This window comes from Eleutherodactylus coqui, chromosome 4 (genome assembly GCF_035609145.1).
Source record: "Eleutherodactylus coqui strain aEleCoq1 chromosome 4, aEleCoq1.hap1, whole genome shotgun sequence".
Classification (NCBI taxonomy): Eukaryota; Metazoa; Chordata; class Amphibia; order Anura; family Eleutherodactylidae; genus Eleutherodactylus; species Eleutherodactylus coqui.
In genome coordinates this window covers 297,683,654-297,709,908 of record NC_089840.1, presented here as the reverse complement: position 1 = coordinate 297,709,908, position 26,255 = coordinate 297,683,654, and the positions used below count along the sequence as shown (strand labels likewise).

Below are 26,255 nucleotides of genomic sequence, written 5' to 3'. Positions count from 1 at the left end.
TCTCTCTTTGGACTGACAGCAGCGCCCCCAACAGATTGTGCCAGAAGGGAATTCAGTTTAATGCTTGTAAAGCGCACATAGAGACCCCCTATATAATGCACATGTGGACCCCAAATATACTGTACATATGGACCCCCATGTATAAATGTATCTATTTCCCTTCCTCAGTCGCGATACAAGGAGTCCTGGACCCGTCTGCGCGATGGTGGATACATGCTGAAGCTGGATGCCATCCCGTTCCAGGCTGCAAAGTCATCAGGGGAAATTATCAGCGATGTGAGTCATTCAGCAATCAGTCAGTGATATTAGTAGCGTTATAATGACCTGTAGCGGATGTCAGCAATATAATAATAAACTTTATTTGTATAGCGCCAACATATTCCGCAGCGCTTACATAGACAGGGGATACAGAAACACAAACATTACAGAACCGCGGTTACATAGTAATCAGCTGATGGAAACAATAGGGGTGAGGGTCCTGCTCCAACGAGCTTACATACTACAAGTAATGGGGGGATACAGAAGGTAAAGGGCTGGAGATGTGCACGGTATGGCGGGGTGGAGATGGGCACGGTATGGTGGGGTGGAGATGTGCACGGTATGGCAGGGTGGAGATGTGCACGGTATGGCGGGGTGGAGATGTGCCTGGTATGTGGGGCTGGCGGTGTGCGCGGTATGGCGAGGTGGAGACTGAGGGATGCTATACACAGACAATGGTCAGACATTTAGCCGTGTGACGGCAGAAACAGTATGACTGTAGGAGCGGTTTATGATGGCTAGCAGGGATTGCAGTCAGTAGGTCAGGGAACATGTTATCAGGCGGAGTACAGAGGGGTTTGTTTAGGGAATGCGGTATGCCTCCCTGAAGAGGTGCGTTTTTAGAGCACGCCTGAAGTTCTGAGTCCTGGATTGCCCGGGTAGCCTTTGGTAGTGCGTTCCAGAGGATCGGTGCTGCTCTGGAGAATTCTTGGAGGCGGGAATGAGAAGTTCGAATTAAAGGGGCGCTCAGTCTGGTTTTGTTAGCAGAGCGGAGAGCCCGGGCTGGGTGATGGATTGAGATGAGGGAGGCGATATAGGGGGGCACTGCACTGTGGAGGGCTTTGTGGATGAGGGATACAATATAGGGGGGCGCTGCACTGTGGAGGGCTTTATGGATGAGGGATAGAATATAGGGGGGCGCTGCACTGTGGAGGGCTTTATGGATGAGGGATACAATATAGGGGGCGCTGCACTGTGGAGGGCTTTGTGGATGAAGGTAATGAGTTTAAATTGAATTCTGTATGTAACGGGCAGCCAGTGCAGTGACCGGCACAGGGCAGAGGCGTCCGGGTAGCGGCTGGAGAGGAAGATGAGCCTGGCTGCCGCATTCAGGATGGACTGGAGAGGGTAGAGTCTGGTGCAGGGGAGGCCGATCAGCAACGAGTTGTAATAATCGAGCCGGGAGTGGATGAGGGCAACAGTGAGCGTTTTTAGCGTGTCCACGGTGAGAAAAGAGCGGATTCTTGCGATGTTCTTGAGGTGCAGCTGACATGTTCGGGCCAGAGATTGGATGTAGGGGGTAAAAGAGAGATCAGAGTCAAATATGACCCCAAGGCAGCGGGCATGCTGGGAGTTATGGTGGCGCCACACACTGAGATGGAGATGTCGGGATGAGGGCGGTTAGTGGAGGGTGCAAACACCAGCAGGTCGGTTTTAGAGAGGTTTAGTTTTAGGTAGAGAGAGGACATGGTGTTAGAGACAGCGGACAGACAGTTAGTGATGTTTTGGAGGAAAGGTGCAGAGATGTCACGGGCAGAGGTGTATAGCTGGGTGTCATCAGCATACAGAGGGTATTGGAGGCCAAATCTCCTGATGGTCTGTCCAATAGGGGCTGTGTAGATAGAGAAAAGGAGGAGGGCTGAGGACTGAGCCCTGGGGGACCCCAACAGCAAGGGGAAGAGGAGAGAGCCGAGGACCGAGCCCTGGGGGACTCCAACAGCAAGGGGAAGAGGGGGGGGGAGGTAGAGCCAGCAAAGGAGACACTGAAAGAGCAATATACACTAAATGGGGTACTGCTAGGCAAAAGACCTGGGGGTACTAGTGGACTGTAGACTTAACTGGAGTAATCAATGCCAGGCAGCTGCTGCAAAAGCTAATAAAGTCTTGGGGTGCATTAAAAGAGGTATAGGGGCGAGGGACGAGAACATTGTCCTCCCACTATATAAGGCACTTGTCAGGCCTCACATGGAATACTGTGTACAGTTCTGGACACCGGTGCTCAGGAAAGATGTTACAGTGCTGGAGGGTCCAAAGAAGGGGGACTAAACTAATACATGGAATGAAGGGACTGGAATACCCAGAGAGGCACCAAAACTGGGATTATTCACCCCGGAAAAAAGACAGCTAAAGGGGGATCAAATACCTATGTATAAATCCATGAGGGGACGATACAAGGATCTCTGCCAGGATCTGTTTATACCCAGGACTGTGACGGTAACAAGAGGGCATCTGCTACGTCTAGAAGAAAGCAGGTTTCATCACCAACACAAGGGGGTTCTTTACTGTAAGAGCAGTTAGACTGTGGAACTCTCTGCCTGAGGACGTGGGAATGGCAGGATCCATAGAGGAGTTTAAGAGGGACTAGATGCCTTTCTAGAGCGGAAGGATATTACAGTACATAGACATTAGGTGATCAGCGGGGTTGGTGATCCGGGTCTTGGAGTCAGGTGGGAACTATCAGAGGGTGATCCAGGGATTAGTCTGACTGCCATTATAGAGTCAGAAAGGAATTTTTGCCCCCAATTGGGCTAAATTGGCTTCTGCCTTATTGGGGTTTTTTTGCCTTTCTCTGGACCAAGAAGGAAGGGGGGTAGGGGTGGGAGGGTGTTGAAACAGGCTGAACTGGATGAGCATTGTCTCTTAATTCAGCCTAACATACTATGTTACTATGTATGTAGTTATAGTAACCTGCCTGCAGCATTATAATGACCCATAGCGTTATACTGACCTGCCTGCAGCGTTATAATGACCTGTAGCGTTATACTGACCTGCCTGCCGCATTATAATGACCCGTAGCGTTATAATTACCCGTGGCGTTATACTGACCTGCCTGCCGCATTATAATGACCTGTAGCGTTATACTGACCTGCCTGCAGTGTTATAATGACCAGTAGCGTTATACTGACCTGCCTGCCGCATTATAATGACCTGTAGCGTTATAATTACCCGTGGCGTTATACTGACCTGCCTGCCGCATTATAATGACCTGTAGCGTTATAATTCCCCGTGGCGTTATACTGACCTGCCTGCCGCATTATAATGACCTGTAGCGTTATAATTCCCCGTGGCGTTATACTGACCTGCCTGCCGTATTATAATGACCCGTAGCGTTATAATTACCCGTGGCGTTATACTGACCTGCCTGCCGCATTATAATGACCCGTAGGGTTATAATTACCCGTGGCGTTATACTGACCTGCCTGCCGCATTATAATGACCCGTAGCGTTATACTGATCTGCCTGCAGCGTTATAATGACCCGTAACGTTACACTGATCTGCCTGCAGCGTTATAATGACCCGTAGCATTATACTGATCTGCCTGCAGTGTTATAATGACCCACAGCGTTATACTGACATGCCTACAGCATTATAATGACCTATAGAGTGATACTGACCTGCCTGCAGCGTTATAATGACCTGTAGCGTTATACTGACCTGCCTGCCGCATTATAATGACACGTAGCGTTATAATTACCCGTGGCGTTATTCTGACCTGCCTGCTGCATTATAAAGACCCGTAGTGTTATACTGATCTGCCTGCAGCGTTATAATGACCCGTAACGTTACACTGATCTGCCTGCAGCGTTATAATGACCCGTAGCATTATACTGATCTGCCTGCAGCGTTATAATGACCCGCAGCATTATACTGATCTGCCTGCAGCGTTATAATGACCCGCAGCGTTATACTGACCTGCCTGCAGCATTATAATGACCTGCCTGCAGCATTATAATGACCCGTAGCGTTATACTGACCTGCCTGCAGCATTATAATGACCTATAGAGTGATATTGACCTGCCTGCAGCATTATAATGACCCGTAGCATTATACTGACCTGCCTGCAGCATTATAATGACCCGTAGCGTTATACTGACCTGCCTGCAGTATTATAATGACCCGTAGCGTTATACTGACCTGCCTGCAGCATTATAATGACCCGTAGCGTTATAGTGACCTGCCTGCAGCATTATAATGACCCGTAGCGTTATACTGACCTGCCTGCAGCATTATAATGACCCGTAGCATTATAGTGACCTGCCTGCAGCATTATAATGACCCGTAGCGTTATACTGACCTGTCTGCAGTGTTATAATGACCCGTAGCGTTACACTGACCTGCCTGCAGCATTATAATGACGTGTAGCGTTATACTGACCTGCCTGCAGCATTATAATGACCCGTAGCGTTATACTGACCTGCCTGCAGCATTATAATGACCCGTAGCGTTATACTGACCTGCCTGCAGTATTATAATGACCCGTAGCGTTATACTGACCTGCCTGCAGTATTATAATGACCCGTAGCGTTATACTGACCTGCCTGCCGCATTATAATGACCCATAGCGTTATACTGACCTGCCTGCCGCATTATAATGACCCATAGCGTTATACTGACCTGCCTGCAGCATTATAATGACCCGTAGCGCTATACTGACCTGCCTGCAGCATTATAATGACCCGTAGCGTTATACTGACCTGCCTGCAGCATTATAATGACCTATAGAGTGATATTGACCTGCCTGCAGCATTATAATGACCCGTAGCATTATACTGACCTGCCTGCAGCATTATAATGACCCGTAGCGTTATACTGACCTGCCTGCAGTATTATAATGACCCGTAGCGTTATACTGACCTGCCTGCAGCATTATAATGACCCGTAGCGTTATAGTGACCTGCCTGCAGCATTATAATGACCCGTAGCGTTATACTGACCTGCCTGCAGCATTATAATGACCCGTAGCATTATAGTGACCTGCCTGCAGCATTATAATGACCCGTAGCGTTATACTGACCTGTCTGCAGTGTTATAATGACCCGTAGCGTTACACTGACCTGCCTGCAGCATTATAATGACGTGTAGCGTTATACTGACCTGCCTGCAGCATTATAATGACCCGTAGCGTTATACTGACCTGCCTGCAGCATTATAATGACCCGTAGCGTTATACTGACCTGCCTGCAGTATTATAATGACCCGTAGCGTTATACTGACCTGCCTGCAGTATTATAATGACCCGTAGCGTTATACTGACCTGCCTGCCGCATTATAATGACCCATAGCGTTATACTGACCTGCCTGCCGCATTATAATGACCCATAGCGTTATACTGACCTGCCTGCAGCATTATAATGACCCGTAGCGCTATACTGACCTGCCTGCAGCATTATAATGACCCGTAGCGTTATACTGACCTGCCTGCAGTATTATAATGACCCGCAGCGTTATACTGACCTGCCTGCAGTATTATAATGACCCGTAGCGTTATACTGACCTGCCTGCAGCATTATAATGACCCGTAGCGTTATACTGACCTGCCTGCAGCATTATAATGACCCGCAGCGTTATACTGACCTGCCTGCAGCATTATAATGACCCGTAGTGTTATACTGACCTGCCTGCAGCATTATAATGACCCATAGCGTTATACTGACCTGCCTGCAGCATTATAATGACCTATAGAGTGATATTGACCTGCCTGCAGCATTATAATGACCCGTAGCATTATACTGACCTGCCTGCAGCATTATAATGACCCGTAGCGTTATACTGACCTGCCTGCAGTATTATAATGACCCGTAGCGTTATACTGACCTGCCTGCAGCATTATAATGACCCGTAGCGTTATAGTGACCTGCCTGCAGCATTATAATGACCCGTAGCGTTATACTGACCTGCCTGCAGCATTATAATGACCCGTAGCATTATAGTGACCTGCCTGCAGCATTATAATGACCCGTAGCGTTATACTGACCTGTCTGCAGTGTTATAATGACCCGTAGCGTTACACTGACCTGCCTGCAGCATTATAATGACGTGTAGCGTTATACTGACCTGCCTGCAGCATTATAATGACCCGTAGCGTTATACTGACCTGCCTGCAGCATTATAATGACCCGTAGCGTTATACTGACCTGCCTGCAGTATTATAATGACCCGTAGCGTTATACTGACCTGCCTGCAGTATTATAATGACCCGTAGCGTTATACTGACCTGCCTGCCGCATTATAATGACCCATAGCGTTATACTGACCTGCCTGCCGCATTATAATGACCCATAGCGTTATACTGACCTGCCTGCAGCATTATAATGACCCGTAGCGCTATACTGACCTGCCTGCAGCATTATAATGACCCGTAGCGTTATACTGACCTGCCTGCAGTATTATAATGACCCGCAGCGTTATACTGACCTGCCTGCAGTATTATAATGACCCGTAGCGTTATACTGACCTGCCTGCAGCATTATAATGACCCGTAGCGTTATACTGACCTGCCTGCAGCATTATAATGACCCGCAGCGTTATACTGACCTGCCTGCAGCATTATAATGACCCGTAGTGTTATACTGACCTGCCTGCAGCATTATAATGACCCATAGCGTTATACTGACCTGCCTCCGCCCGTCTTTCTCCCTGCAGCATAAATATAAAGAGGAATTTGAAAAATCCAAAGGGAAGATGATTGGTTTGCGGAGACTGGAGGACGACCTGAACCTGCTGCATTCAGTTCACGCCTCGTCGCTGTCCAGTGAGGTATGATGTCATCGGGGTCCCTTGTGCACATAAATTCTCCAGATTCACAGAATCTCTTGATGATGATATTATGTTATCATTAGATGGTTGATATTCAAAGTCTTCACAGTTTTGCGCTGAGGAACCTTTTTCTGACATTGTCCCACAATTATTAGCTGCAGTTTCCCACAAATCGGTGACCTCTGACCTGTTCTACTCCTGAGAGACTCGGCCTCTTGAACTGGATTATAATTTTCTCCAGCAGGCTTTTGGGGTATTTTGTCGCTTCCAAATTGAGTATTGTGTAGAAGCAGTATGCGCACACTGACCAAGTCAAACACGAGGTATCAGTCTCATGCTCAAAATGGCTCTCTGCCCAGAAACAGCCAGACAGGGCCTTTTATTGTACAGACACACAATGGGCGTGCAACAGGTTACATCAGTAACATATAGGATTCTCATTTGTCGGATCATATAGAACCCCCCCCCGCCTCCCCTTCTCCCCACCTCTCTCAAGTAGAAGCCTTTGTCTTTAACATGTGTCCAAATCTGAAAGTGAAAGTAGATATCCCTTTGTTCAAGAAGATTCTGTGTGTGGAGGATGGGAGGACTGGGAAAACACTCAAGCAATAACATAACACTGTGATTTAACTCTTTCCTTATGCAGCAGAGTTCCACATTAGGCTGAAGTCACAAAACACACATAATACGTCTAGTGCAAATCGATAGACATTTTACACCAACCAATCATCATGTCTATCACAATCCCCCCTTAAAATGTCTATCCTCTAACTCTCTATCTAATTTTCACAGTTCTCTGCGCATGAGCCTATAACTGGAGCGCGTTGAAGGTTCGATTTAGAGTCTTCAAGGGGGTGTAGGACTTGTCCACTCCTTCTGGGGATGCATCCAGCAAACTCATGGTGGGAGCGGCTTTTCCAGCATCAGTTTCACAGGTCTCTCTGACACAGGGGATAACACAGCAGACTAGAACAGAAAAGGTAACCATCAGTTCACATACAACAGCGACGCCCGTCTGTGCCAGGATCCTTTACCACCCGCTCATCCATGGCGAGTGCTGGTCCCAAAAGTTAGCTCTTTTTAGCTAGTGCGGTCAGCTTCTTAATGGCAAGTGCGTCTTTACCCGCGGGTCACGTGTCGTCTAGGATGTAGGTACAACAAGTCTCCCCTATCATCTTTACGGACACTCCCCTTTTTAGCTAAAGTCATATCTAAGGTCACTCTATTTTTAAAAAAGTCATAGTCGAGGTAGGTCCTATTGGTCGACTAGTCCCTATAAGGCGTCTCTAGTATAATTTATAAACCACTGCTAATTATAATAAACATAATTAATCCAGTCAACATTTATTTACCCTAATGATCAGGAAAATGGACTCGAATCTAGTTTTAACTTGATCTCTAATTTTTAAAACTTGTCGTCAGGTACCCCCCTTGGCTATCCTATGACGTCAATTTATACATGTAGATCAAAACTACCACCAGGGGTCTCTCTTCTCGCTCTAGCATAATGTTACAATACTAGTAGCGTGCACAGGTACGCACGGCGTGGGACTCCCTAATCTTCACCCACACCAATGTCCCTCCTGGAGATAGTCCTAATGGTGAACACGTCCAAGTCGCCTCACCCTTGCGTCAGGGTTTTCCCACTGCCCGTAAGTCCCTACTCCTAGGAGGGGGGGATCCCTACCTCACCTCAGAGGGAGGCCATGGATTCCCTGGGCTCATTTCCGGGCATCCATACCCTCTATCTGTACAAGTTAACACCCCACAGGGTGTGCCCTCGCCGGAACCGAAGGTCTTCTGCACTATCCCTTGGCAAATGGGAATTCCACTGACAATCCATCTTAGGAGATCGGGGCAGGCGCAGTACTAGTACATTTCTCCTTTTCTTTGGTAGCGTATGTGGTTGGCATTATCGGAACTGGCTCTTCATCCTTTTTTAAACAAGGGAAATATTGGTGAGTTCCCCAAAAATCTCCCTCTACCCTGCCTAATTGCCTGGCGGGTGTAGTTTCCAGGGTAGTCAGTAATACTCTCTCCGGTGCAAAACACTTTAGTTATAGAGTATTCCTTCTTCCATCTCTCACGGACCGTGTAATTAGCGGAAATGTTCGTGAAGAGACTAATAAACCACTCTTCAGCATCGACAGGGAGATTTGGGGGGGACCATCCCCGAGTGTGGTCGGGCACTACCGCACACGCAACAGTTAGACTTGGTGCTCCTGTTAGCATTGTACCTCATCAACTCCAACCAGAGATTCTGGTCAGAGTAGCCAGTCGCTACTGTCAAGGTGTCCTCAAAAGGTAGGGTCGGCTATGATCATCATGTTCGTCAAGGTCTTTATCTTACGGCGGAGGGGGTTAATTATGGGCACGGGACTAAGTGAAGGCTTCCATTCGGCTGCATCTACCATATCCCTTATTTTAACCTTCCCTAAGGGATCTGTCCTCCCGTACCGGTATGTCCCCAGACTATAAGTCTCCCCGTCCCCCGGGCTTGGATCTCCCATGGTTAATGTAAAAACCGCATTAAAACCAAGCAACATACTAAGTTCAGCCTTCCAATACCTGCTGTCCTTATTATTTTCAAGGAGGGTTATACGACTAATTAGGGATTTCCCGCTCTTATCTTTCTTATTTAAGGCACTTCGCGGTTTATAGGACTAGTCTGTTCCTGCGTTCCATCCCACTAATCCCCAATAACGGCAGTCTTCTCCCCAGACGTTATCAGTGGCGCAAACATATTGTATTCCCCGGGTATATAAGTCATATAACCAGCTGGACTGAGCTAAATCTGGCCTGCGGTGGGATCTTGCGCCTAGACACGGGACCACAGTACAATAGTCGAAGGAATATGCGGCTACTTGAGCATTGGACGAGTTATACTAGAAGGTAACCATACCCCCATATTCTTCCGACTAAGGATTCCAGTTGCCACCCTCCTCTCTCACTAGCCCTAACCAGAGTAACGTCCTCGGCACAACTAAGACTGGTCTCCCGGATCTGAAGCTTTCTTACAGTATGAAGCACGGATCCATGTAAGTCTTTCGGCTAGTTTCACAGCTGTGGCAGTAGTCAGAAGCACCTGGTAGGGGCCATCAAATCGGGGCTCAGGAGGGTGCTTCCTGAGGAACTTCTTGACGCACACCCAATCCCCAGGCTGCAAGATATGTGTCCCAGTGTCTGCCTCTGAGTCTGGAAGAGAACACCTGTGCATAGGCTTTGGTTAGCTCTTTAACAACGGAAATCACATACTTAGTCAACACATCAGATTGCAATTGTAACCACTGAGGATAGTAACGACCTAGCCTTGGGGCTAGCCCAAACAATCTCGTAGGGAGATAATGTATAATCCCCCCTGGGTTCATATCTAACACTGTATAAGGCTATTGGATGACAGCCTTTCCAAAGTGGCGTCATTTTTAAGTATCTTACTTTTTAGCGTGCCACTACGTCTCTCCACCTTTCCACTACTCTAAAGATGGTAGAGTATGTAAAAGGCCTGGGATACGCCCAGAGCAGACATGACATGTTACATTCACCTGCGAAGTTTATACCTCTGTCTGACTCTGAATCACCTCTGGTACCCCATATTCACAGTTTACCTCGTTCATGAGCTTCTTTGCGGTTACCTACTTGTTTACCTTGGTAACAGGGTCGGCCTCCAACCTGCAAAGACATCAACAACAACAAGCACGTAGTCATACTTCCCAACAAGTGGGAGCTGAACGTAGTCAATTTGCAATCCCTGAAATGGGTAGAGTGGTCCCGGCAAGTGTGATGTGGCAAATTTACTTCTGCCCTGTCTCACCTATGGCATAGATCATGCTAAACCGGACAAATGATGCAGCAGCTACAGAGAACCCAGAAGTCGCCCAACCTCTTTCAAGCGTCGTCGTCATTACTGCTTTACTAGGTGGGTCTTTCCGTCCATCAGCTGGGCCATCATGGGATACAGGAACTGTGGTGGGCAAGTGCTGTTGACCGTTCACCACACGCTGTCCTGTTTCTGCTGCTCCCATATTAGTCCATTTATTCTTTTCTTCCTTGCTGGCTGGTAACTGTAAAAGTCTTTAGCATATCAAAGTCCAAATTTTTGTCAATGTCCAAAGTTTTTTGCCACTGACTCATGCTGTCAGTATCTTTCTTCTTTCTTCCACGGCTTGAGGACCGCTGCCTTTGCTATGCTGTCAGCGAGGGTGTCGTCTCTCGCCTCTCCAGTGTAGGAATCGGTGCGAACTCTCAACTTTGTCAGGTAGAAGGAGGGCCTCCATGCGACTCTGCACCGCTGCACCATACTCAATTGGTTGTCCTGCTAAGGTAAAAAAACTGTCTGGCCTTCCATATTGGGCCGTAATCATGAGCTATGCCAAATGCATACCAGGAGTCAGTGTAAAGGGTTGCCATCTTACCTCTCGCCACTCTACTCGCCTCAGTGAGGGCCTTCAATTCCGCTTATTGTACTGTGACATGCGGAGGCAGAGCTTCTGCTTCTAGGACATCTTGTTGTGTGACCACTGCATATCCGATGTGGAGTCATCAGTCCTCACCCTGGTACCATCTGCAAAAAGCTCAACATATGCATTATCAACAGGGGTTCTGATAACTGTTTGCATATCTGCAGTTTCTTACTGTATTAGTACTAAATAATCGTGCTGATGTTCTATTTCACATGGCTCAGAATCTTATCTTATTCCATTTATTTATTTATTTATTTTAAACCCAATAGCTGATCTACAACACCTAGATCATCTATGACCCTTATCACCTCTGCCTCCCCCCTTTTGAACAGGAATACTCAATGGAAAAAGAGTCATTGCGTTCAAACTAGTAAATCAAGAGGCACAAAAACAAGCACTTTGTAGGTCAAGGTGACATTGTATGCAGCGAAGTCTGAGCGAAAATCTCCTTACAAAAAAATGTTTTTCCTTTCAGGTCGCAGTTAGCATTTTTTAACACAAGGGGGCGCCACACAATTCAAATTTTACGTCACCCAGTGTAATAGTATTTCAGGGTATGGCTAGCGCTTAGCTTTTACTCTCCTGTCGGAATATAATTATAGCTTCAGTGTAGACTGACACTAGAATATACAAAAGGCTTAAAGAAAAACTAAAGAATACGGATGAATTAACATCCTACTCTAGGCAATTCAGTCCCTCTTTCTTCACATAAAAAGTAAAATTACTTCACCAAATTGCATGAAAAAGTTTGCTGGGTGACTATAGGGAAATTATTCCATCTGTAGGAGCCTTCCATAACATCATCTGTCTGAGCATCCATTGGAGAAGCGGGCAGTGGAAAACAGAGCCCCTGGGAACATGAGAGAGCGTCCCCTGTCATGTATTCCTGGTCTCTGCCCCCCATGCATCAACTCCAATCTTCCATGCACTATAAACCAGCTTAGTCATCTACTATGTCCCAAGCTGCATCTCCACAAAGGTTTGTTTCCCTGAACTTATCACACATCCAAAGTGGCCACATCTTGGAGTGTAACAAAGTCTGGTCAAACAAAACCTTACTTCAGACAATCATGATGTTAGCACTGGATACAGTGGCATTGGGGAATATAGGCCTCCCAAATGCAGCAAAATGGCCGCCAGAGGCAGAAAGGGGCGGGGCTACAAATCTCCCAAGTGAGGCAAAATGGCTGCTGAGTAGCAGCTCGTCCAGGTGAGGCAAGATGGCCGCTGGAGGAGGAAGGGGCGGGGCCAGGTCCTGTCCCGGATGGGGAGGGACCGGAAGTAACATCACACACCCTGAAAGTGAGCACATGGGGGGGGGAAGTAACTTCAGGGTGGGGGCAGGCCTCACTACATTTTCTGCAGAGTCACACTATGTTGGATTGTAAACATTGCAAGCCAGCCGCCATTACAGGGAGGGGCTGCAGTCAACACAAAGACATTACATTGTTCATTAGCAATACACATACCCCCCTACATGCTTTCCCCTCTTCAATCTCTTGACTACGTTATACCTTCTCCTAGCAATCTAAAAACACCTTTCTTTCTGCTAGGCTTCCTGCTCATCTTCTGAAAACTTTCTACAGCCTATCTTATCTGTCCATGACCTAACATTTCTTTCTGCAACTTTTCCTGGTCCTTTCCCATTGTTCAGTAACCAAATCACAAGCTCTATGACCTTTGTCCTTGCTCACTTTGCTCAACTCTATGCTACCTGCTTATTCTATTCTATTCAAAGTTTCTATTCATTCTATTTGAAGACACAGTAGTGTTTCTCTTGTAAAATCTGCTTTCTTCAAATCCTTCCCATATAACCTCTTTCCCACTCAGAATTATAATGCACATTAATTCTACAAAACACAGGGAACGACAAAGTAAACAGAAAGGGTTAATTGGAAAAAGCTTTCAGTTCACTCTTATCAGCAGCCCTCCCCCCAACAATAAACACTGCACATTCTTTCTATAATACCAGACAGACGGGATTACTGGAGAATACCCACAACGGCTCAAGGTATATATATATCTCATCCACCTTTATATCAACCCAAGGTCTACTAGCAATCCCGAAGAGCACTTCCTGTACACGTCCTAGACAGGACATTTAGCTATACACAGAGACTGACGATTATTTTCAATGACCAAAACCTCAATAATATTCTGGAGAAATCAGCCGTCACACCACGGCTATATTCACCCGTAAATACCTTTCCACATATGAGAACATAACACGCTCAATCATATGGTAAGTATACGTATCATAAATCTTCCTAACCTCACACTAGTTTTACCTAGGAGCACGTGTCACTGGCGTGTTCCCTCAGACTTAAACAGCCGAGTCCGCCCTCCCGACACATTAACCCTCACAGAATTTATCTCTTGGTCTTGCATAAACAATTTTTAACCGTCTCAGACATAACAGCCACAGCATACAAAATACCCCTTAAGCAGGTTAAAACGGTGGTCTTTTCCGAGTAAGAAAGAACTATATTACCTGCCTTTCATTGATTTATCACTCTGGATCAGGAACAGGCAGAAAAGCAGTCAGAACCCAGATCACATCGGTAGATTTACATAAAGCAATCTTACCGTGTTCTGTAGATTTTCGGGCCCCTGAGTTCTGCGTGCCATCCGCCGATCTCTGTATTTTTCCAGAATGAAAGAAATCAAAATCTCTTAACTCTGTCCACCCAGGAGACGCCACTGAACTGGATTATAATTTTCTCCAGCAGGCTTTTGGGGTATTTTGTCGCTTCCAAATTGAGTATTGTGTAGAAGCAGTATGCGCACACTGACCAAGTCAAACACGAGGTATCAGTCTCATGCTCAAAATGGCTCTCTGCCCAGAAACAGCCAGACAGGGCCTTTTATTGTACAGACACACAATGGGCGTGCAACAGGTTACATCAGTAACATATAGGATTCTCATTTGTCGGATCATATAGAACCCCCCCCCCCGCCTCCCCTTCTCCCCACCTCTCTCAAGTAGAAGCCTTTGTCTTTAACATGTGTCCAAATCTGAAAGTGAAAGTAGATATCCCTTTGTTCAAGAAGATTCTGTGTGTGGAGGATGGGAGGACTGGGAAAACACTCAAGCAATAACATAACACTGTGATTTAACTCTTTCCTTATGCAGCAGAGTTCCACATTAGGCTGAAGTCACAAAACACACATAATACGTCTAGTGCAAATCGATAGACATTTTACACCAACCAATCATCATGTCTATCACACTCTCTAACGGGCTCTGTTTATACAGTGATTCAGTAGACAATGTATCCTCCGGCTGGTTTTCCATTAGTAACACTAACTTTTCCAACCTTTTGTTACCCAACTTTTGTGAGACGTGTTACTGCCATCAAATCGTAAATTTAGATGAGATGCAACAATGGGCAACAAAAATACATGATGTTATTGCGAGCTTCCGAACCTCTCAGGGTCCTTCCTCAGGCATACTGAAATACATCTAAGAGGCGCATATATATATATATATATATATATATATATACAGTATATATATATATATATATATATATATATATATATATATATATATATATACAGTGTATATATATATATATATATATATATATATACACACTTCTGACAAGGCACAGACATCGATGTGATTAATTAGCACTAAAAAAAATACCAGAATACTCATCCTGTAGATAAATAAACAAACACTTAAATAGTCCGCTGGTAAAGATGTGAAGGTTTTATGGTCCCTGAATTAGTGTTGGGGGGGTCACCAGGCCAGGGTGTTATCTGTGCTATAGATTTCTCATACTTCCCAATCACACATTTTCTTTTTTCATTCTTTTTTTCTTTCCATTTAATTACACTTTACACATCGGATTTGGGGTTGTCTTAGAGCAGTGTCTCCCAACTCCGGTCCTCAGGGCCCACAGGTCATGTATTCAGGATATCCTGTAGTAAGCCCACCTGTGGCAATATGTGAGACACCGGCAATAATTACATCCCCTGTGCAGCACTGAGCACATCCTGACGCTCTGCCCTGTGGGGTCCTGAGGATCGGAGGTGGGAGGCTGAATTACGGAGTTACAGGACTTTTCTTACGCAGCAGAATGCCCCTTTAATGATTTCATGCCTCCTCAGGTCCAGTACAAAAGAGGCTTTGAGGACAGTAAGTCTCGCTTCCATCTGCCCATGGACATGGTGAACTTGGTCCACGCTCGGAAGGCGCAGGCGTTGGCCAGCGACCAGGACTACAGGCATCTACTGCACCATTACACAGCACTGTCTGACGACCTCCGGCTCATGAATGCCAAAAGGGCCTACGAGCTGCAAAGCGAGGTAATGCTGCAAAACTAATGTGACATACAGCGCATGGAGCGCAGCGGGCGGTCAGGTGTCTGTCGGTTGGGATCTGTCTGATATGCGTCCAAGAATGGCGCCACTTACGTGAAAAGCAGCAGCGCGCAATCTGTGTGAGAGAATCCTATGTTGATTTGCCTCATAAGGCCGTCTGCACACAAACAGATTTACATTGCAGAATCCAAAATCGGCGTCCGCACCGCGGATCTGCAGCAGATACTGTCCGACCTGCAGCCCATCTGCAATTAACATTGCGGAAAGGTCGCAGGTACGAGCGTCATCGTCTAGTGACATTGCATGAAAAACCCCCCCCAAAAATCTCTACTACGCATGTCTGCCGGCGGTCCGCAGCAGTCACCGACAATACAGATAAAGAAGATAAAAGACAGGTAGGCGCGGACGCCGGCCGGGCACAGGGTCGGATTCTGCCTCGGGCTCCCGCATGCAGAATCTGACCCATTCGTGTGCAGGTGAACTTAAGGTCCATTTACACGTAAAGACGATCGCTCAAAATTTGTCAGAAACTGACAGTTTTGAGTGATCATTTTGCATTAGGTACTAATGGGTTAATCAGCCCTTTAGTAGCTAACTAGCTTAATTTGCATGTATTTAGAGAACAGCGAGTGGTCTGTTCTCTAAATACATCTCTATTGTTTTCCAGCGGGACAACAGCTGAAACAATGTTATCAGCGCTGCCCACGGAGGACACAGTGTATGGTCCTTCTTATCAGGGACGACGGAATTTAAGCTGAGCTGAACCCCGAGTTGGACGAAGAGTGCACGGCAAGTGCACAATGGGCGCACGTTTACACGCAACGGCTATCGCTCAAAAACCGTCGTTTGGATGAATTTTGAGCAATAATCGGTGTGTAAATCAGCCTTTATTAGCAGCAGAAACCCGCAGATACGTTGTAGTTTCCTGCCGCAGATTTGCACAGAAAGCGGCTAATCTGCATCAATGATGTCATGAGATGATACATATGTTGCAACATTGTAACTTCCAAGCCACGCCCCCTTAATGGAGAACTGGAGGTGCTACAAGTAGTGCAGTTCAGGAATAGATTTGGCGCACATTTCTACAGTATTTTCTGGCGTTGCTGGAGGAGGATCCGCTCACAAGTAACGTGTATCCGTAACGGCCGATCCCTTCTTTCACCTTCTAGAACTTGTACCGGTCGGATCTGAACTTCATGAGGGGCGTCGGCTGTATCACCCCCGGAGCGCTGGACATCGAGGAGCGGAAGAGAGCGACAAACCTCATCAGCGAGGCAAGGAGGAGGGGCGGGCCTTTACCATTGGGGAGGGAACTGCACCCACAGCCCATCTTGCCTGTGCAGATGGATACCATCTATTTTTCTCTGTTATCAGCCATGCAGATTAAAGAGATATAGGCCCTGCAGTACATCTCCTCCACACTATATAGTCCACTGCAATCTATTGCTTTCTGTTATCAGCCATTTTTTTAGCAGGGGAAAGACTGTCTTGTAGAGTACAATCTATTACATCAGCCATGTCAGGCTGGGAGAGGTGCTTGTAGGACAGAGGAATACAATCTATTACTCTTATCACCCCCATGGAGTTGGCTCATGCTACTACATGTTCTGGTACTGGGGGTCCTGATACTACTTTGTCCCCCCACCTTAGACCAGTGACTGCTGAGTTCCTGTCGTTCTGCCTGATGGCCCACAAGGAAAAGCGTTGTGGTGACCTGATATTGGGGTTCCCTGTATAAGCAACCTTCTCTGTATGGCCTGTGCTGATGTCATCGGCCCCTCTATGACTAGTATGACCTGTGACTCTCAGGGGTTACCGGCCCTTTAACACGATTCTCTTGTTTTTTTTTTTGCTTCCTTTCACACAGAGCAAATATCGCCAGCAACCGCACCAGCTGAAGTACACGATCGCGGCCGACTCCCTGGACGTTCTGCACGCCAAATTCAGCAACAGGATAACCAACGAGGTAAGCGATATACTATATTATCAGCTTCAACGTTATTTAAAGGGCCAGCGCAAATGATGCAAAAATAAATAGCAAATGATGATTTATCGCTGGGGTTTCCGATTGGTGGACAGTGGCAGCGGTGACCGTCATTGAATGAAGGGTCTGCGTCTGCTCCTGCCCCGCGCAGCTGGTGTAGACTAGGGTTTTCAGGATTTCCTTAGTTTTGCAAAAGTGACTTTGGTATTGGCAGCGCCACAGAAATGGCGGCAGCGCCTCGCTATAGGATGTCCTGTAATATCTCAATATATCCGCTGTGATGGGGCTTATTTATTAGGGTTTTTTTCAACAAATTTCTGTCCCACAGAAGTCGCAAACTACTGTGCAAAGTTTATTTTACAACTTTTACCATTAACACTGGCCCCCAGGACTTTTCCAAAAGTGGGCGGGGCCATCAGATTTATCATAATGTGGCAAGCTGGGGTTACTTGCCTCTTGGATTGTTGACCTTTACATCGGGAATGGGCACCTCACGTGTACAAACACTCCAGAGACAGGAACGTCTCTAAATCTGAGGCCTGACAGTTTTATTCCACATCACAACAAATGAAAAAGATGCAACAGCAAACTTGTACAGCACATAATGTCCAGGGGTCACAACGCACAGGGTCTTCATCATTAACCCCCTGAGGCGTCTAGAGGGCGTCTTCCTTTATCACACAGGTGACGGGCTCAAACTGGTCTGCACCAGACCTCAGGCTCCCAGTCCTGATGGCTGCTCCTCCAGCCAGCAGCCAACTTTCTCCCCGTTGAGTGTGGCAGGAACTGATCCTTTAATCTCACCTCCTGCCACACCCACAGGTGTCAGAATGCCTCTCTATCCCCCTCTGCAGGCCATTCTGTACACTGCACTCCTGCAATAATTATTTGCCATATGCTGGTGTAAAATATAGCTGCAACGTACGCCAGCTCCTACGTGACAGATTACAGTTCTAACACATGGATTGCCGAAAGATGTGCCAAGTGTTCTGCGAGGTTTGTACCATTAACAGCATCACTTTACTTAGACGGCTCCTGAAATGCCTCTCTGTGTGCAAATACCCCAATGTTGTTCTGTGGATGGAGGCTGATGATCACTTTCTTGTATACAGCGTCTGTACAAAGCGGCCGGAGAGGATCTCCTGCACCACTACACCACCGTGCTGGAGTTACCGGAGCGCATCCGAGCCAAGCTCAACGCTGCCAACATCAGTGATGTAAGTGCCAAGGGGGGAAAGAGTTAAGAAATGTGTCACTGTGCGTTATCTGTGGGGTTACATAGGACTGCCGGTCACATCTACTACACTATCTGTACTCAGAGTTATCACTGTGTTATCTGTGGGGTTACATAGGACTGCCTACTACACTATCTGTCCTCAGAGTTATCTGTGGGGCTACATAGGACTGCTAGTTACATCTACTACATTATCTGTAGTCTAAGAGGTATCACTGTGTTATCTGTGGGGTTACATAGGACTGCTGGTCACATCTAACTACACTATCTGTCCTCAGAGTTATCTGTGGGGTTACATAGGACTGCCTGTCACATCTACTACATTATCTGTCCTCAGAGTTATCACTGTGTTATCTGTGGGGTTACATAGGACTGCTGGTCACATCTAACTACACTATCTGTCCTCAGAGTTATCACTGTGTTATTTCTGGGGTTACATAGGACTGCCGGTCACATCTGGCATGTTTCTGTGGTAATGGCAGCCATATTGCCGTCGCTGTAGTGGACTGTGATAACCTTTCGTATCCTCTATTCGCAGATAAAGTATCGGGAGTCGTGGCTGAACACTCGCGCTCTTGGTCACAAGCTAACGATGGACGCACTTCAGTTTCAGACCGCAAAGTCCTCGGGGTCTATAGCCAGCGATGTGAGTATACGATCTTGTGAAATGCACGCCATTCCCAGACTGCGCCAATCTCACGGTGATCTCGGTGTCATTCGCAGTACAACTATAAACACGACTATGTCGCAGAGCGAGGGAAACACATCGGCGCCCGCAGCGTCCTCGATGACCCCCGGATGCTGCACTGCCTGCGTGTCGCCAAGCTGCAGAGCGGGCAGGAGTACAAGCGGGGCTCCCAGCAGCTGCACTCCCAGTACCATCTCTCCAGCGACATGGTGGACCTGGTGCACGCCAGGAGGGCGCAAGCGTTAGTCAGCGACCAGGACTACAAGCTTCTGCTCCACCAGTACACAACCGAGCCTGAAGACCTGAGACTGCGATGGGCAAAGCAAGCGCATCTGCTGCAAAGTGAGGTGAGAACGCACTGTTGTGGGGGGATCTGCGGAGGACGCACTGTTGTGGGGGGATCTGTGGAGGGCGCACTGTTGTGGGGGGATCTGTAGAGGGAGCACTGTTGTGGGGGGATCTGTAGAGGGCGCACTGTTGTGGGGGGGGGGATCTGCGGAGGGCGCACTGTTGCGGGGGGATCTGCGGAGGACGCACTGTTGTGGGGGGATCTGCGGAGGACGCACTGTTGTGGGGGGATCTGTGGAGGGCGCACTGTTGTGGGGGGATCTGTGGAGGGCGCACTGTTGTGGGGGGATCTGTAGAGGGCGCACTGTTGGGGGGGGGGGATCTGCGGAGGGCGCACTGTTGCGGGGGGATCTGCGGAGGGCGCACTGTTGCGGGGGGATCTGCGGAGGGCGCACTGTTGCGGGGGGATCTGCGGAGGGCGCACTGTTGTGAGGGGATCTGCGGAGGACGCACTGTTGTGGGGGGATCTGTAGAGGGCGCACTGTTGTGGGGGGGGATCTGTAGAGGGCGCACTGTTGTGGGGGGGGGGATCTGTAGAGGGCGCACTGTTGTGGGGGGGGGGATCTGCGGAGGGCGCACTGTTGTGGGGGGATCTGCGGAGGGCGCACTGTTGTGGGGGGATCTGCGGAGGGCGCACTGTTGTGGGGGGATCTGCGGACGGCGCACTGTTGTGGGGGGATCTGTGGAGGGCGCACTGTTGTGGGGGGATCTGTAGAGGGCGCACTGTTGTGGGGGGGGATCTGCGGAGGGCGCACTGTTGTGGGGGGATCTGCGGAGGGCGCACTGTTGTGGGGGGATCTGCGGAGGGCGCACTGTTGTGGGGGGATCTGTGGAGGACGCACTGTTGTGGGGGGATCTGTAGAGGGCGCACTGTTGTGGGGGGGGATCTGTGGAGGGCGCACTGTTGTGGGGGGATCTGTGGAGGGCGCACTGTTGTGGGGGGATCTGCGGAGGGCGCACTGTTGTGAGGGGATCTGCGGAGGACGCACTGTTGTGGGGGGATCTGTAGAGGGCGCACTGTTGTGGGGGGGGATCTGTAGAGGGCGCACTGTTGTGGGGGGGGGATCTGCGGAGGGCGCACTGTTGTGGGGGGATCTGCGGAGGGCGCACTGTTGTGGGGGGATCTGCGGACGGCGCACTGTTGTGGGGGGATCTGTGGAGGGCGCACTGTTGTGGGGGGATCTGTAGAGGGCGCACTGTTGTGGGGGGGGATCTGCGGAGGGCGCACTGTTGTGGGGGGATCTGCGGAGGGCGCACTGTTGTGGGGGGATCTGCGGAGGGCGCACTGTTGTGGGGGGATCTGTGGAGGACGCACTGTTGTGGGGGGATCTGTAGAGGGCGCACTGTTGTGGGGGGGGATCTGTGGAGGGCGCACTGTTGTGGGGGGATCTGTGGAGGGCGCACTGTTGTGGGGGGATCTGCGGAGGGCGCACTGTTGTGAGGGGATCTGCGGAGGACGCACTGTTGTGGGGGGATCTGTAGAGGGCGCACTGTTGTGGGGGGGGATCTGTAGAGGGCGCACTGTTGTGGGGGGGGGATCTGCGGAGGGCGCACTGTTGTGGGGGGATCTGCGGAGGGCGCACTGTTGTGGGGGATCTGCGGAGGGCGCACTGTTGTGAGGGGATCTGCGGAGGACGCACTGTTGTGGGGGGATCTGTAGAGGGCGCACTGTTGTGGGGGGGGATCTGTAGAGGGCGCACTGTTGTGGGGGGGGGATCTGCGGAGGGCGCACTGTTGTGGGGGGATCTGCGGAGGGCGCACTGTTGTGGGGGGATCTGCGGAGGGCGCACTGTTGTGGGGGGATCTGCGGAGGGCGCACTGTTGTGGGGGGATCTGCGGACGGCGCACTGTTGTGGGGGGATCTGTGGAGGGCGCACTGTTGTGGGGGGATCTGTAGAGGGCGCACTGTTGTGGGGGGCATCAGTAGAGGGCGCACTGTTGTGGGGGGGGATCTGCGGAGGGCGCACTGTTGTGGGGGGCATCAGTAGAGGGCGCACTGTTGTGGGGGGGGGATCTGCGGAGGGCGCACTGTTGTGGGGGGGGATCTGCGGAGGGCGCACTGTTGTGGGGGGGGATCTGCGGAGGGCGCACTGTTGTGGGGGGGGGGATCTGCGGAGGGCGCACTGTTGTGGGGGGATCTGCGGAGGGCGCACTGTTGTGGGGGGATCTGCGGAGGGCGCACTGTTGTGGGGGGATCTGCGGAGGGCGCACTGTTGTGGGGGGATCTGTGAAAGATGCGCTGTTGAGAGGGGATCTGTGGAGGGCGCACTGTTGTGGAGGGATCTACGGAGGACGTTCTGTTGTGGGGGATCTGTGGAGGGCGCACTGTTGTGGGGGGATCTGTGGAGGGCGCACTGTTGTGGGGGGATCTACGGAGGGCGCACTGTTGTGGGGGGATCTACGGAGGGCGCACTGTTGTGGGGCGATCTGTGGAGGGCGCACTGTTGTGGGGGGATCTACGGAGGACGCTCTAGAGTATGAACTTACCAGAGTCTCTTCCCGAGCCCGTGGCCCCCTGATTCGTACGTGGAGCGCGGTGCTGATTATCGCTGGTTCTGCTTCCTTCGGTTATTTCGCAGTCCTTGGAGTTACGTTTATTAGCAGGAATTGGTGGATGTGACTGCGACGTTCTGACACTTTCCATCGCGCTTCCGAGGGGCGATTAGCATTTCCCATTATTAATTAAGGGCGCTGAAAATAATGCAACACAGGGAATAGCTGATGGCTGGAAACGCGTCCTCCCCATGAGCTCTGTGTCGGGAATCAGACGTGATCCATTATTTACTGACGCGGCGTGTGAACAAATGCAAACAGCTCGTCTTGACGGTTTGATGTGCGTGGAAAACGAAGAAGACGCGACTCAATAATTAATGTTGATCAAAGCCGCTCGTTAAACCTCTAATCATTCCGGATGGAGAATATTTCCACCAGAAAATGGATATCACACACTTCAAATCTTCGTGAAAATTACAACGCACCGTGAGACGCTTCATTTTTATTTATTTTTTGCTTTTAGAGCAAGCATTTTTAAGATGGCGGCTATAGTGAACGCAACGCTGGCAGACATTTATTTTAGTTGAAGCAAGTTTCTCACTCATGTTCAATTCATCTGTTTTTAGGAAATCTGAGTGATGAGCAATATGGCTGCCATTATGACCCGGGCAGGGGCCATCCGGCCATGATGACTTGGGCAGGGGCTGTCGCTCGGCCACTATGACTCTGGCAGGGGCCATTGCTCGGCCATTATGACTCGGGCAGGGGCCGTCGTCCGACCATTATGACTCATGCAGGGACTATCGCCCGGCCATTATGACTCGGGCAGGGGCTGTCGCCTTGCCATTACGACTTGGGCAGGGGCTGTCGCCTTGCCATTACGACTTGGGCAGGGGCTGTCGCCCGGCCACTATGACCCGGGCAGGGGCTGTCGCCCGGCCACTATGACCCGGGCAGGGGCTGTCGCCCGGCCACTATGACCCGGGCAGGGGCTGTCGCCCGGCCACTATGACCCGGGCAGGGGCTGTCGCCCGGCCACTATGACCCGGGCAGGGGCTGTCGCCCGGCCACTATGACCCGGGCAGGGGCTGTCGCCCGGCCACTATGACCCGGGCAGGGGCTGTCGCCCGGCCACTATGACCCGGGCAGGGGCTGTCGCCCGGCCACTATGACCCGGGCAGGGGCTGTCGCCCGGCCACTATGACCCGGGAAGGGGCTGTCGCCCGGCCACTATGACCCGGGCAGGGGCTGTCGCCCGGCCACTATGACCCGGGCAGGGGCTGTCGCCCGGCCACTATGACCCGGGCAGGGGCTGTCGCCCGGCCACTATGACCCGGGCAGGGGCTGTCGCCCGGCCACTATGACCCGGGCAGGGGCTGTCGCCCGGCCACTATGACCCGGGCAGGGGCTGTCGCCCGGCCACTATGACCCGGGCAGGGGCTGTCGCCCGGCCACTATGACCCGGGCAGGGGCTGTCGCCCGGCCACTATGACCCGGGCAGGGGCTGTCGCCCGGCCACTATGACCCGGGCAGGGGCTGTCGCCCGGCCACTATGACCCGGGCAGGGGCTGTCGCCCGGCCACTATGACTCAATCAGGGGCCGTCATCTGGCGATTATGACTCGCGCAGGGGCCATCGCCCGGCCATTACGACTTTTGCAGGGGCTGTCGCCCAGTCATTATGACCCGGGCAGAGGATATCTGGTTTTATCTGCCACCTAATTAGGAAGGACTTATGCCAGCCAATAAAGGATGTAAAAAAACTACCTGTTCTTATAAACTTGTATGGACCCCAGAACGCCTGCACAATGCCACTCTATACAGAGGACCCCTCTACATGGTCATGCGGTTTGCGTGAGGATGGGAGACTGATGTCACCTGTTCTATCCATTGCTGGAGGTCTTGGCATCCGGTGAGCAGGGAATAATTTAGCCTTTTCATACCACCAAACTTTTGACCAATGAAATGAGGCACAATTTTTGTAGCGAATGTAGCAATTGTTTTATGGTGAGCCACACCCATTTTACCATAAGCCATGCCCATTAGTGTTCTTTCATACAGATTTTAGTATACGTCATAGTAGTTGGGCCAAATAATCACTCCTTCATAGGAATAGTGCCCCGTCAGTGATGCCTGCAGAGTATGGCTGGCTCATACGACTGTATCTCGCAGTGTACAGGCTGCGAGATATACACATGTGGCACGCAGTGTCTCCCATCACCATGTACTATCTTGGTGTGTGTACACGTATAATACATGTCAAGAGACTGAGATTTTTCTAGCATGTGAATTTGGTGCAATTAGTGTGAGCTTTAACATGGCCGACTATGGGAGATTCTTACAGCATATTCCTCGTGCAGTGCAAAACACCAAATACTGACATTCTCGTGTGAGCCCGGCCTAATAGTGCGCCTGAGTCATCATCTCACAGTAATAGTGCTCCGTAGTGATCCCCTCACAGAAATAGTGCACCTCAGTGATCCCCTCACAGAAATAGTGCACCTCAGTGACTCCCTCACAGTAAAAGTGCCTTTTAGTGACACCCTCACAGTAATAGTCCCTCTCAGTGACCCCCTCACAGTAATAGTGCCTCTCAGTGACCCCCTCACAGTAATAGTCCCTCTCAGTGATCCCCTCACAGTAATAGTCCCTCTCAGTGATCCCCTCACAGTAATGGTGCCATTCAGTGATCCCCGCACAGTAATAGTGTCCCTCAGTGATCCCCTCACAGTAATAGTGCCTCTCAGCAATCCCCTCACAGTAGTAGTGCTCTTCAGCGATCCCCTCACAGTAATAGTGCCCTACAGTGACTCCACAGTAATAGGGCCCTTCAGTGACCCCCTCACAGTAATAGTGCCCCTCAGTGACCTCCTCACAGTAGTAGTGCCCCTCAGTGACCCCCTCACAGTAATAGTGCTCCTCAGTGTGCTCCTCACAGTAATAGTGCCCCTCAGTGACCTCCTCACAGTAATAGTGCCCCTCAGTGACCTCCTCACAGTAATAGTGCCCCTCAGTGACCTCCTCACAGTAATAGTGCCCCTCAGTGACCTCCTCACAGTAATAGTGCCCCTCAGTGACCTCCTCACAGCAATAGTGCCCCTCAGTGACCTCCTCACAGCAATAGTGCCTCTCAGTGACCTCCTCACAGTAATAGTGCCCCTCAGTGACTTCCTCACAGTAATAGTGCCACTCAGTGACTTCCTCACAGTAATAGTGCCCCTCAGTGACCTCCTCACAGTAATAGTGCCCCTCAGTGACCTCCTCAAAGTAATAGTGCCCCTCAGTGACCTCCTCACAGTAATAGTGCCCCTCAGTGACCTCCTCACAGCAATAGTGCCCCTCAGTGACCTCCTCACAGCAATAGTGCCTCTCAGTGACCTCCTCACAGTAATAGTGCCCCTCAGTGACTTCCTCACAGTAATAGTGCCCCTCAGTGACTTCCTCACAGTAATAGTGCCCCTCAGTGACCTCCTCACAGTAATAGTGCCCCTCAGTGACCTCACAGTAATAGTACCCCTCAGTGACCCCTTCACGTTAATAGTGCTCCACAGTGACCTCCTCACAGTAATAGTGCCCCTCAGTGATCCCCTCACAGTAGTAGTGCCCTACAGTGACTCCACAGTAATAGGGCGCTTCAGTGACCCCCTCACAACAATAGTGCTCCTCAGTGATCCCCTCACAGTAATAGTGCTCCTCAGTGACCTCCTCACAGTAATAGTGCCCCTCAGTGACTCCCTCACAGTAAGTGCCCCTCAGTGACCTCCTCACAGTAATAGTGCCCCCTAGTGACCTCCTCACAGTAATAGTGCCCCTCAGTGACCTCCTCACAGTAATAGTGCCCCTCAGTGACCTCCTCACAGTAATAGTGCCCCTCAGTGACCCCCACACAGTAATAGTGCTCCTCAGTGTGCTCCTCACAGTAAT

At 49.9% G+C, this 26,255-nt stretch overlaps 1 protein-coding gene across 1 annotated transcript in view; it reads left to right on the top strand.

Moving 5' to 3' along the window:
* The window catches only part of NRAP (nebulin related anchoring protein), a 121,746-nt gene that overhangs the window by 80,217 nt on the left and 15,274 nt on the right, over positions 1-26,255 (top strand). The window contains exons 28-35 of the mRNA XM_066601467.1: positions 169-276; positions 6,683-6,796; positions 15,373-15,570; positions 16,755-16,859; positions 17,453-17,551; positions 18,682-18,786; positions 19,342-19,449; positions 19,527-19,838. Of these exons, the coding sequence (XP_066457564.1) occupies positions 169-276; positions 6,683-6,796; positions 15,373-15,570; positions 16,755-16,859; positions 17,453-17,551; positions 18,682-18,786; positions 19,342-19,449; positions 19,527-19,838 (1,149 nt within the window). The remainder of the gene's footprint in view (positions 1-168; positions 277-6,682; positions 6,797-15,372; positions 15,571-16,754; positions 16,860-17,452; positions 17,552-18,681; positions 18,787-19,341; positions 19,450-19,526; positions 19,839-26,255) is intronic.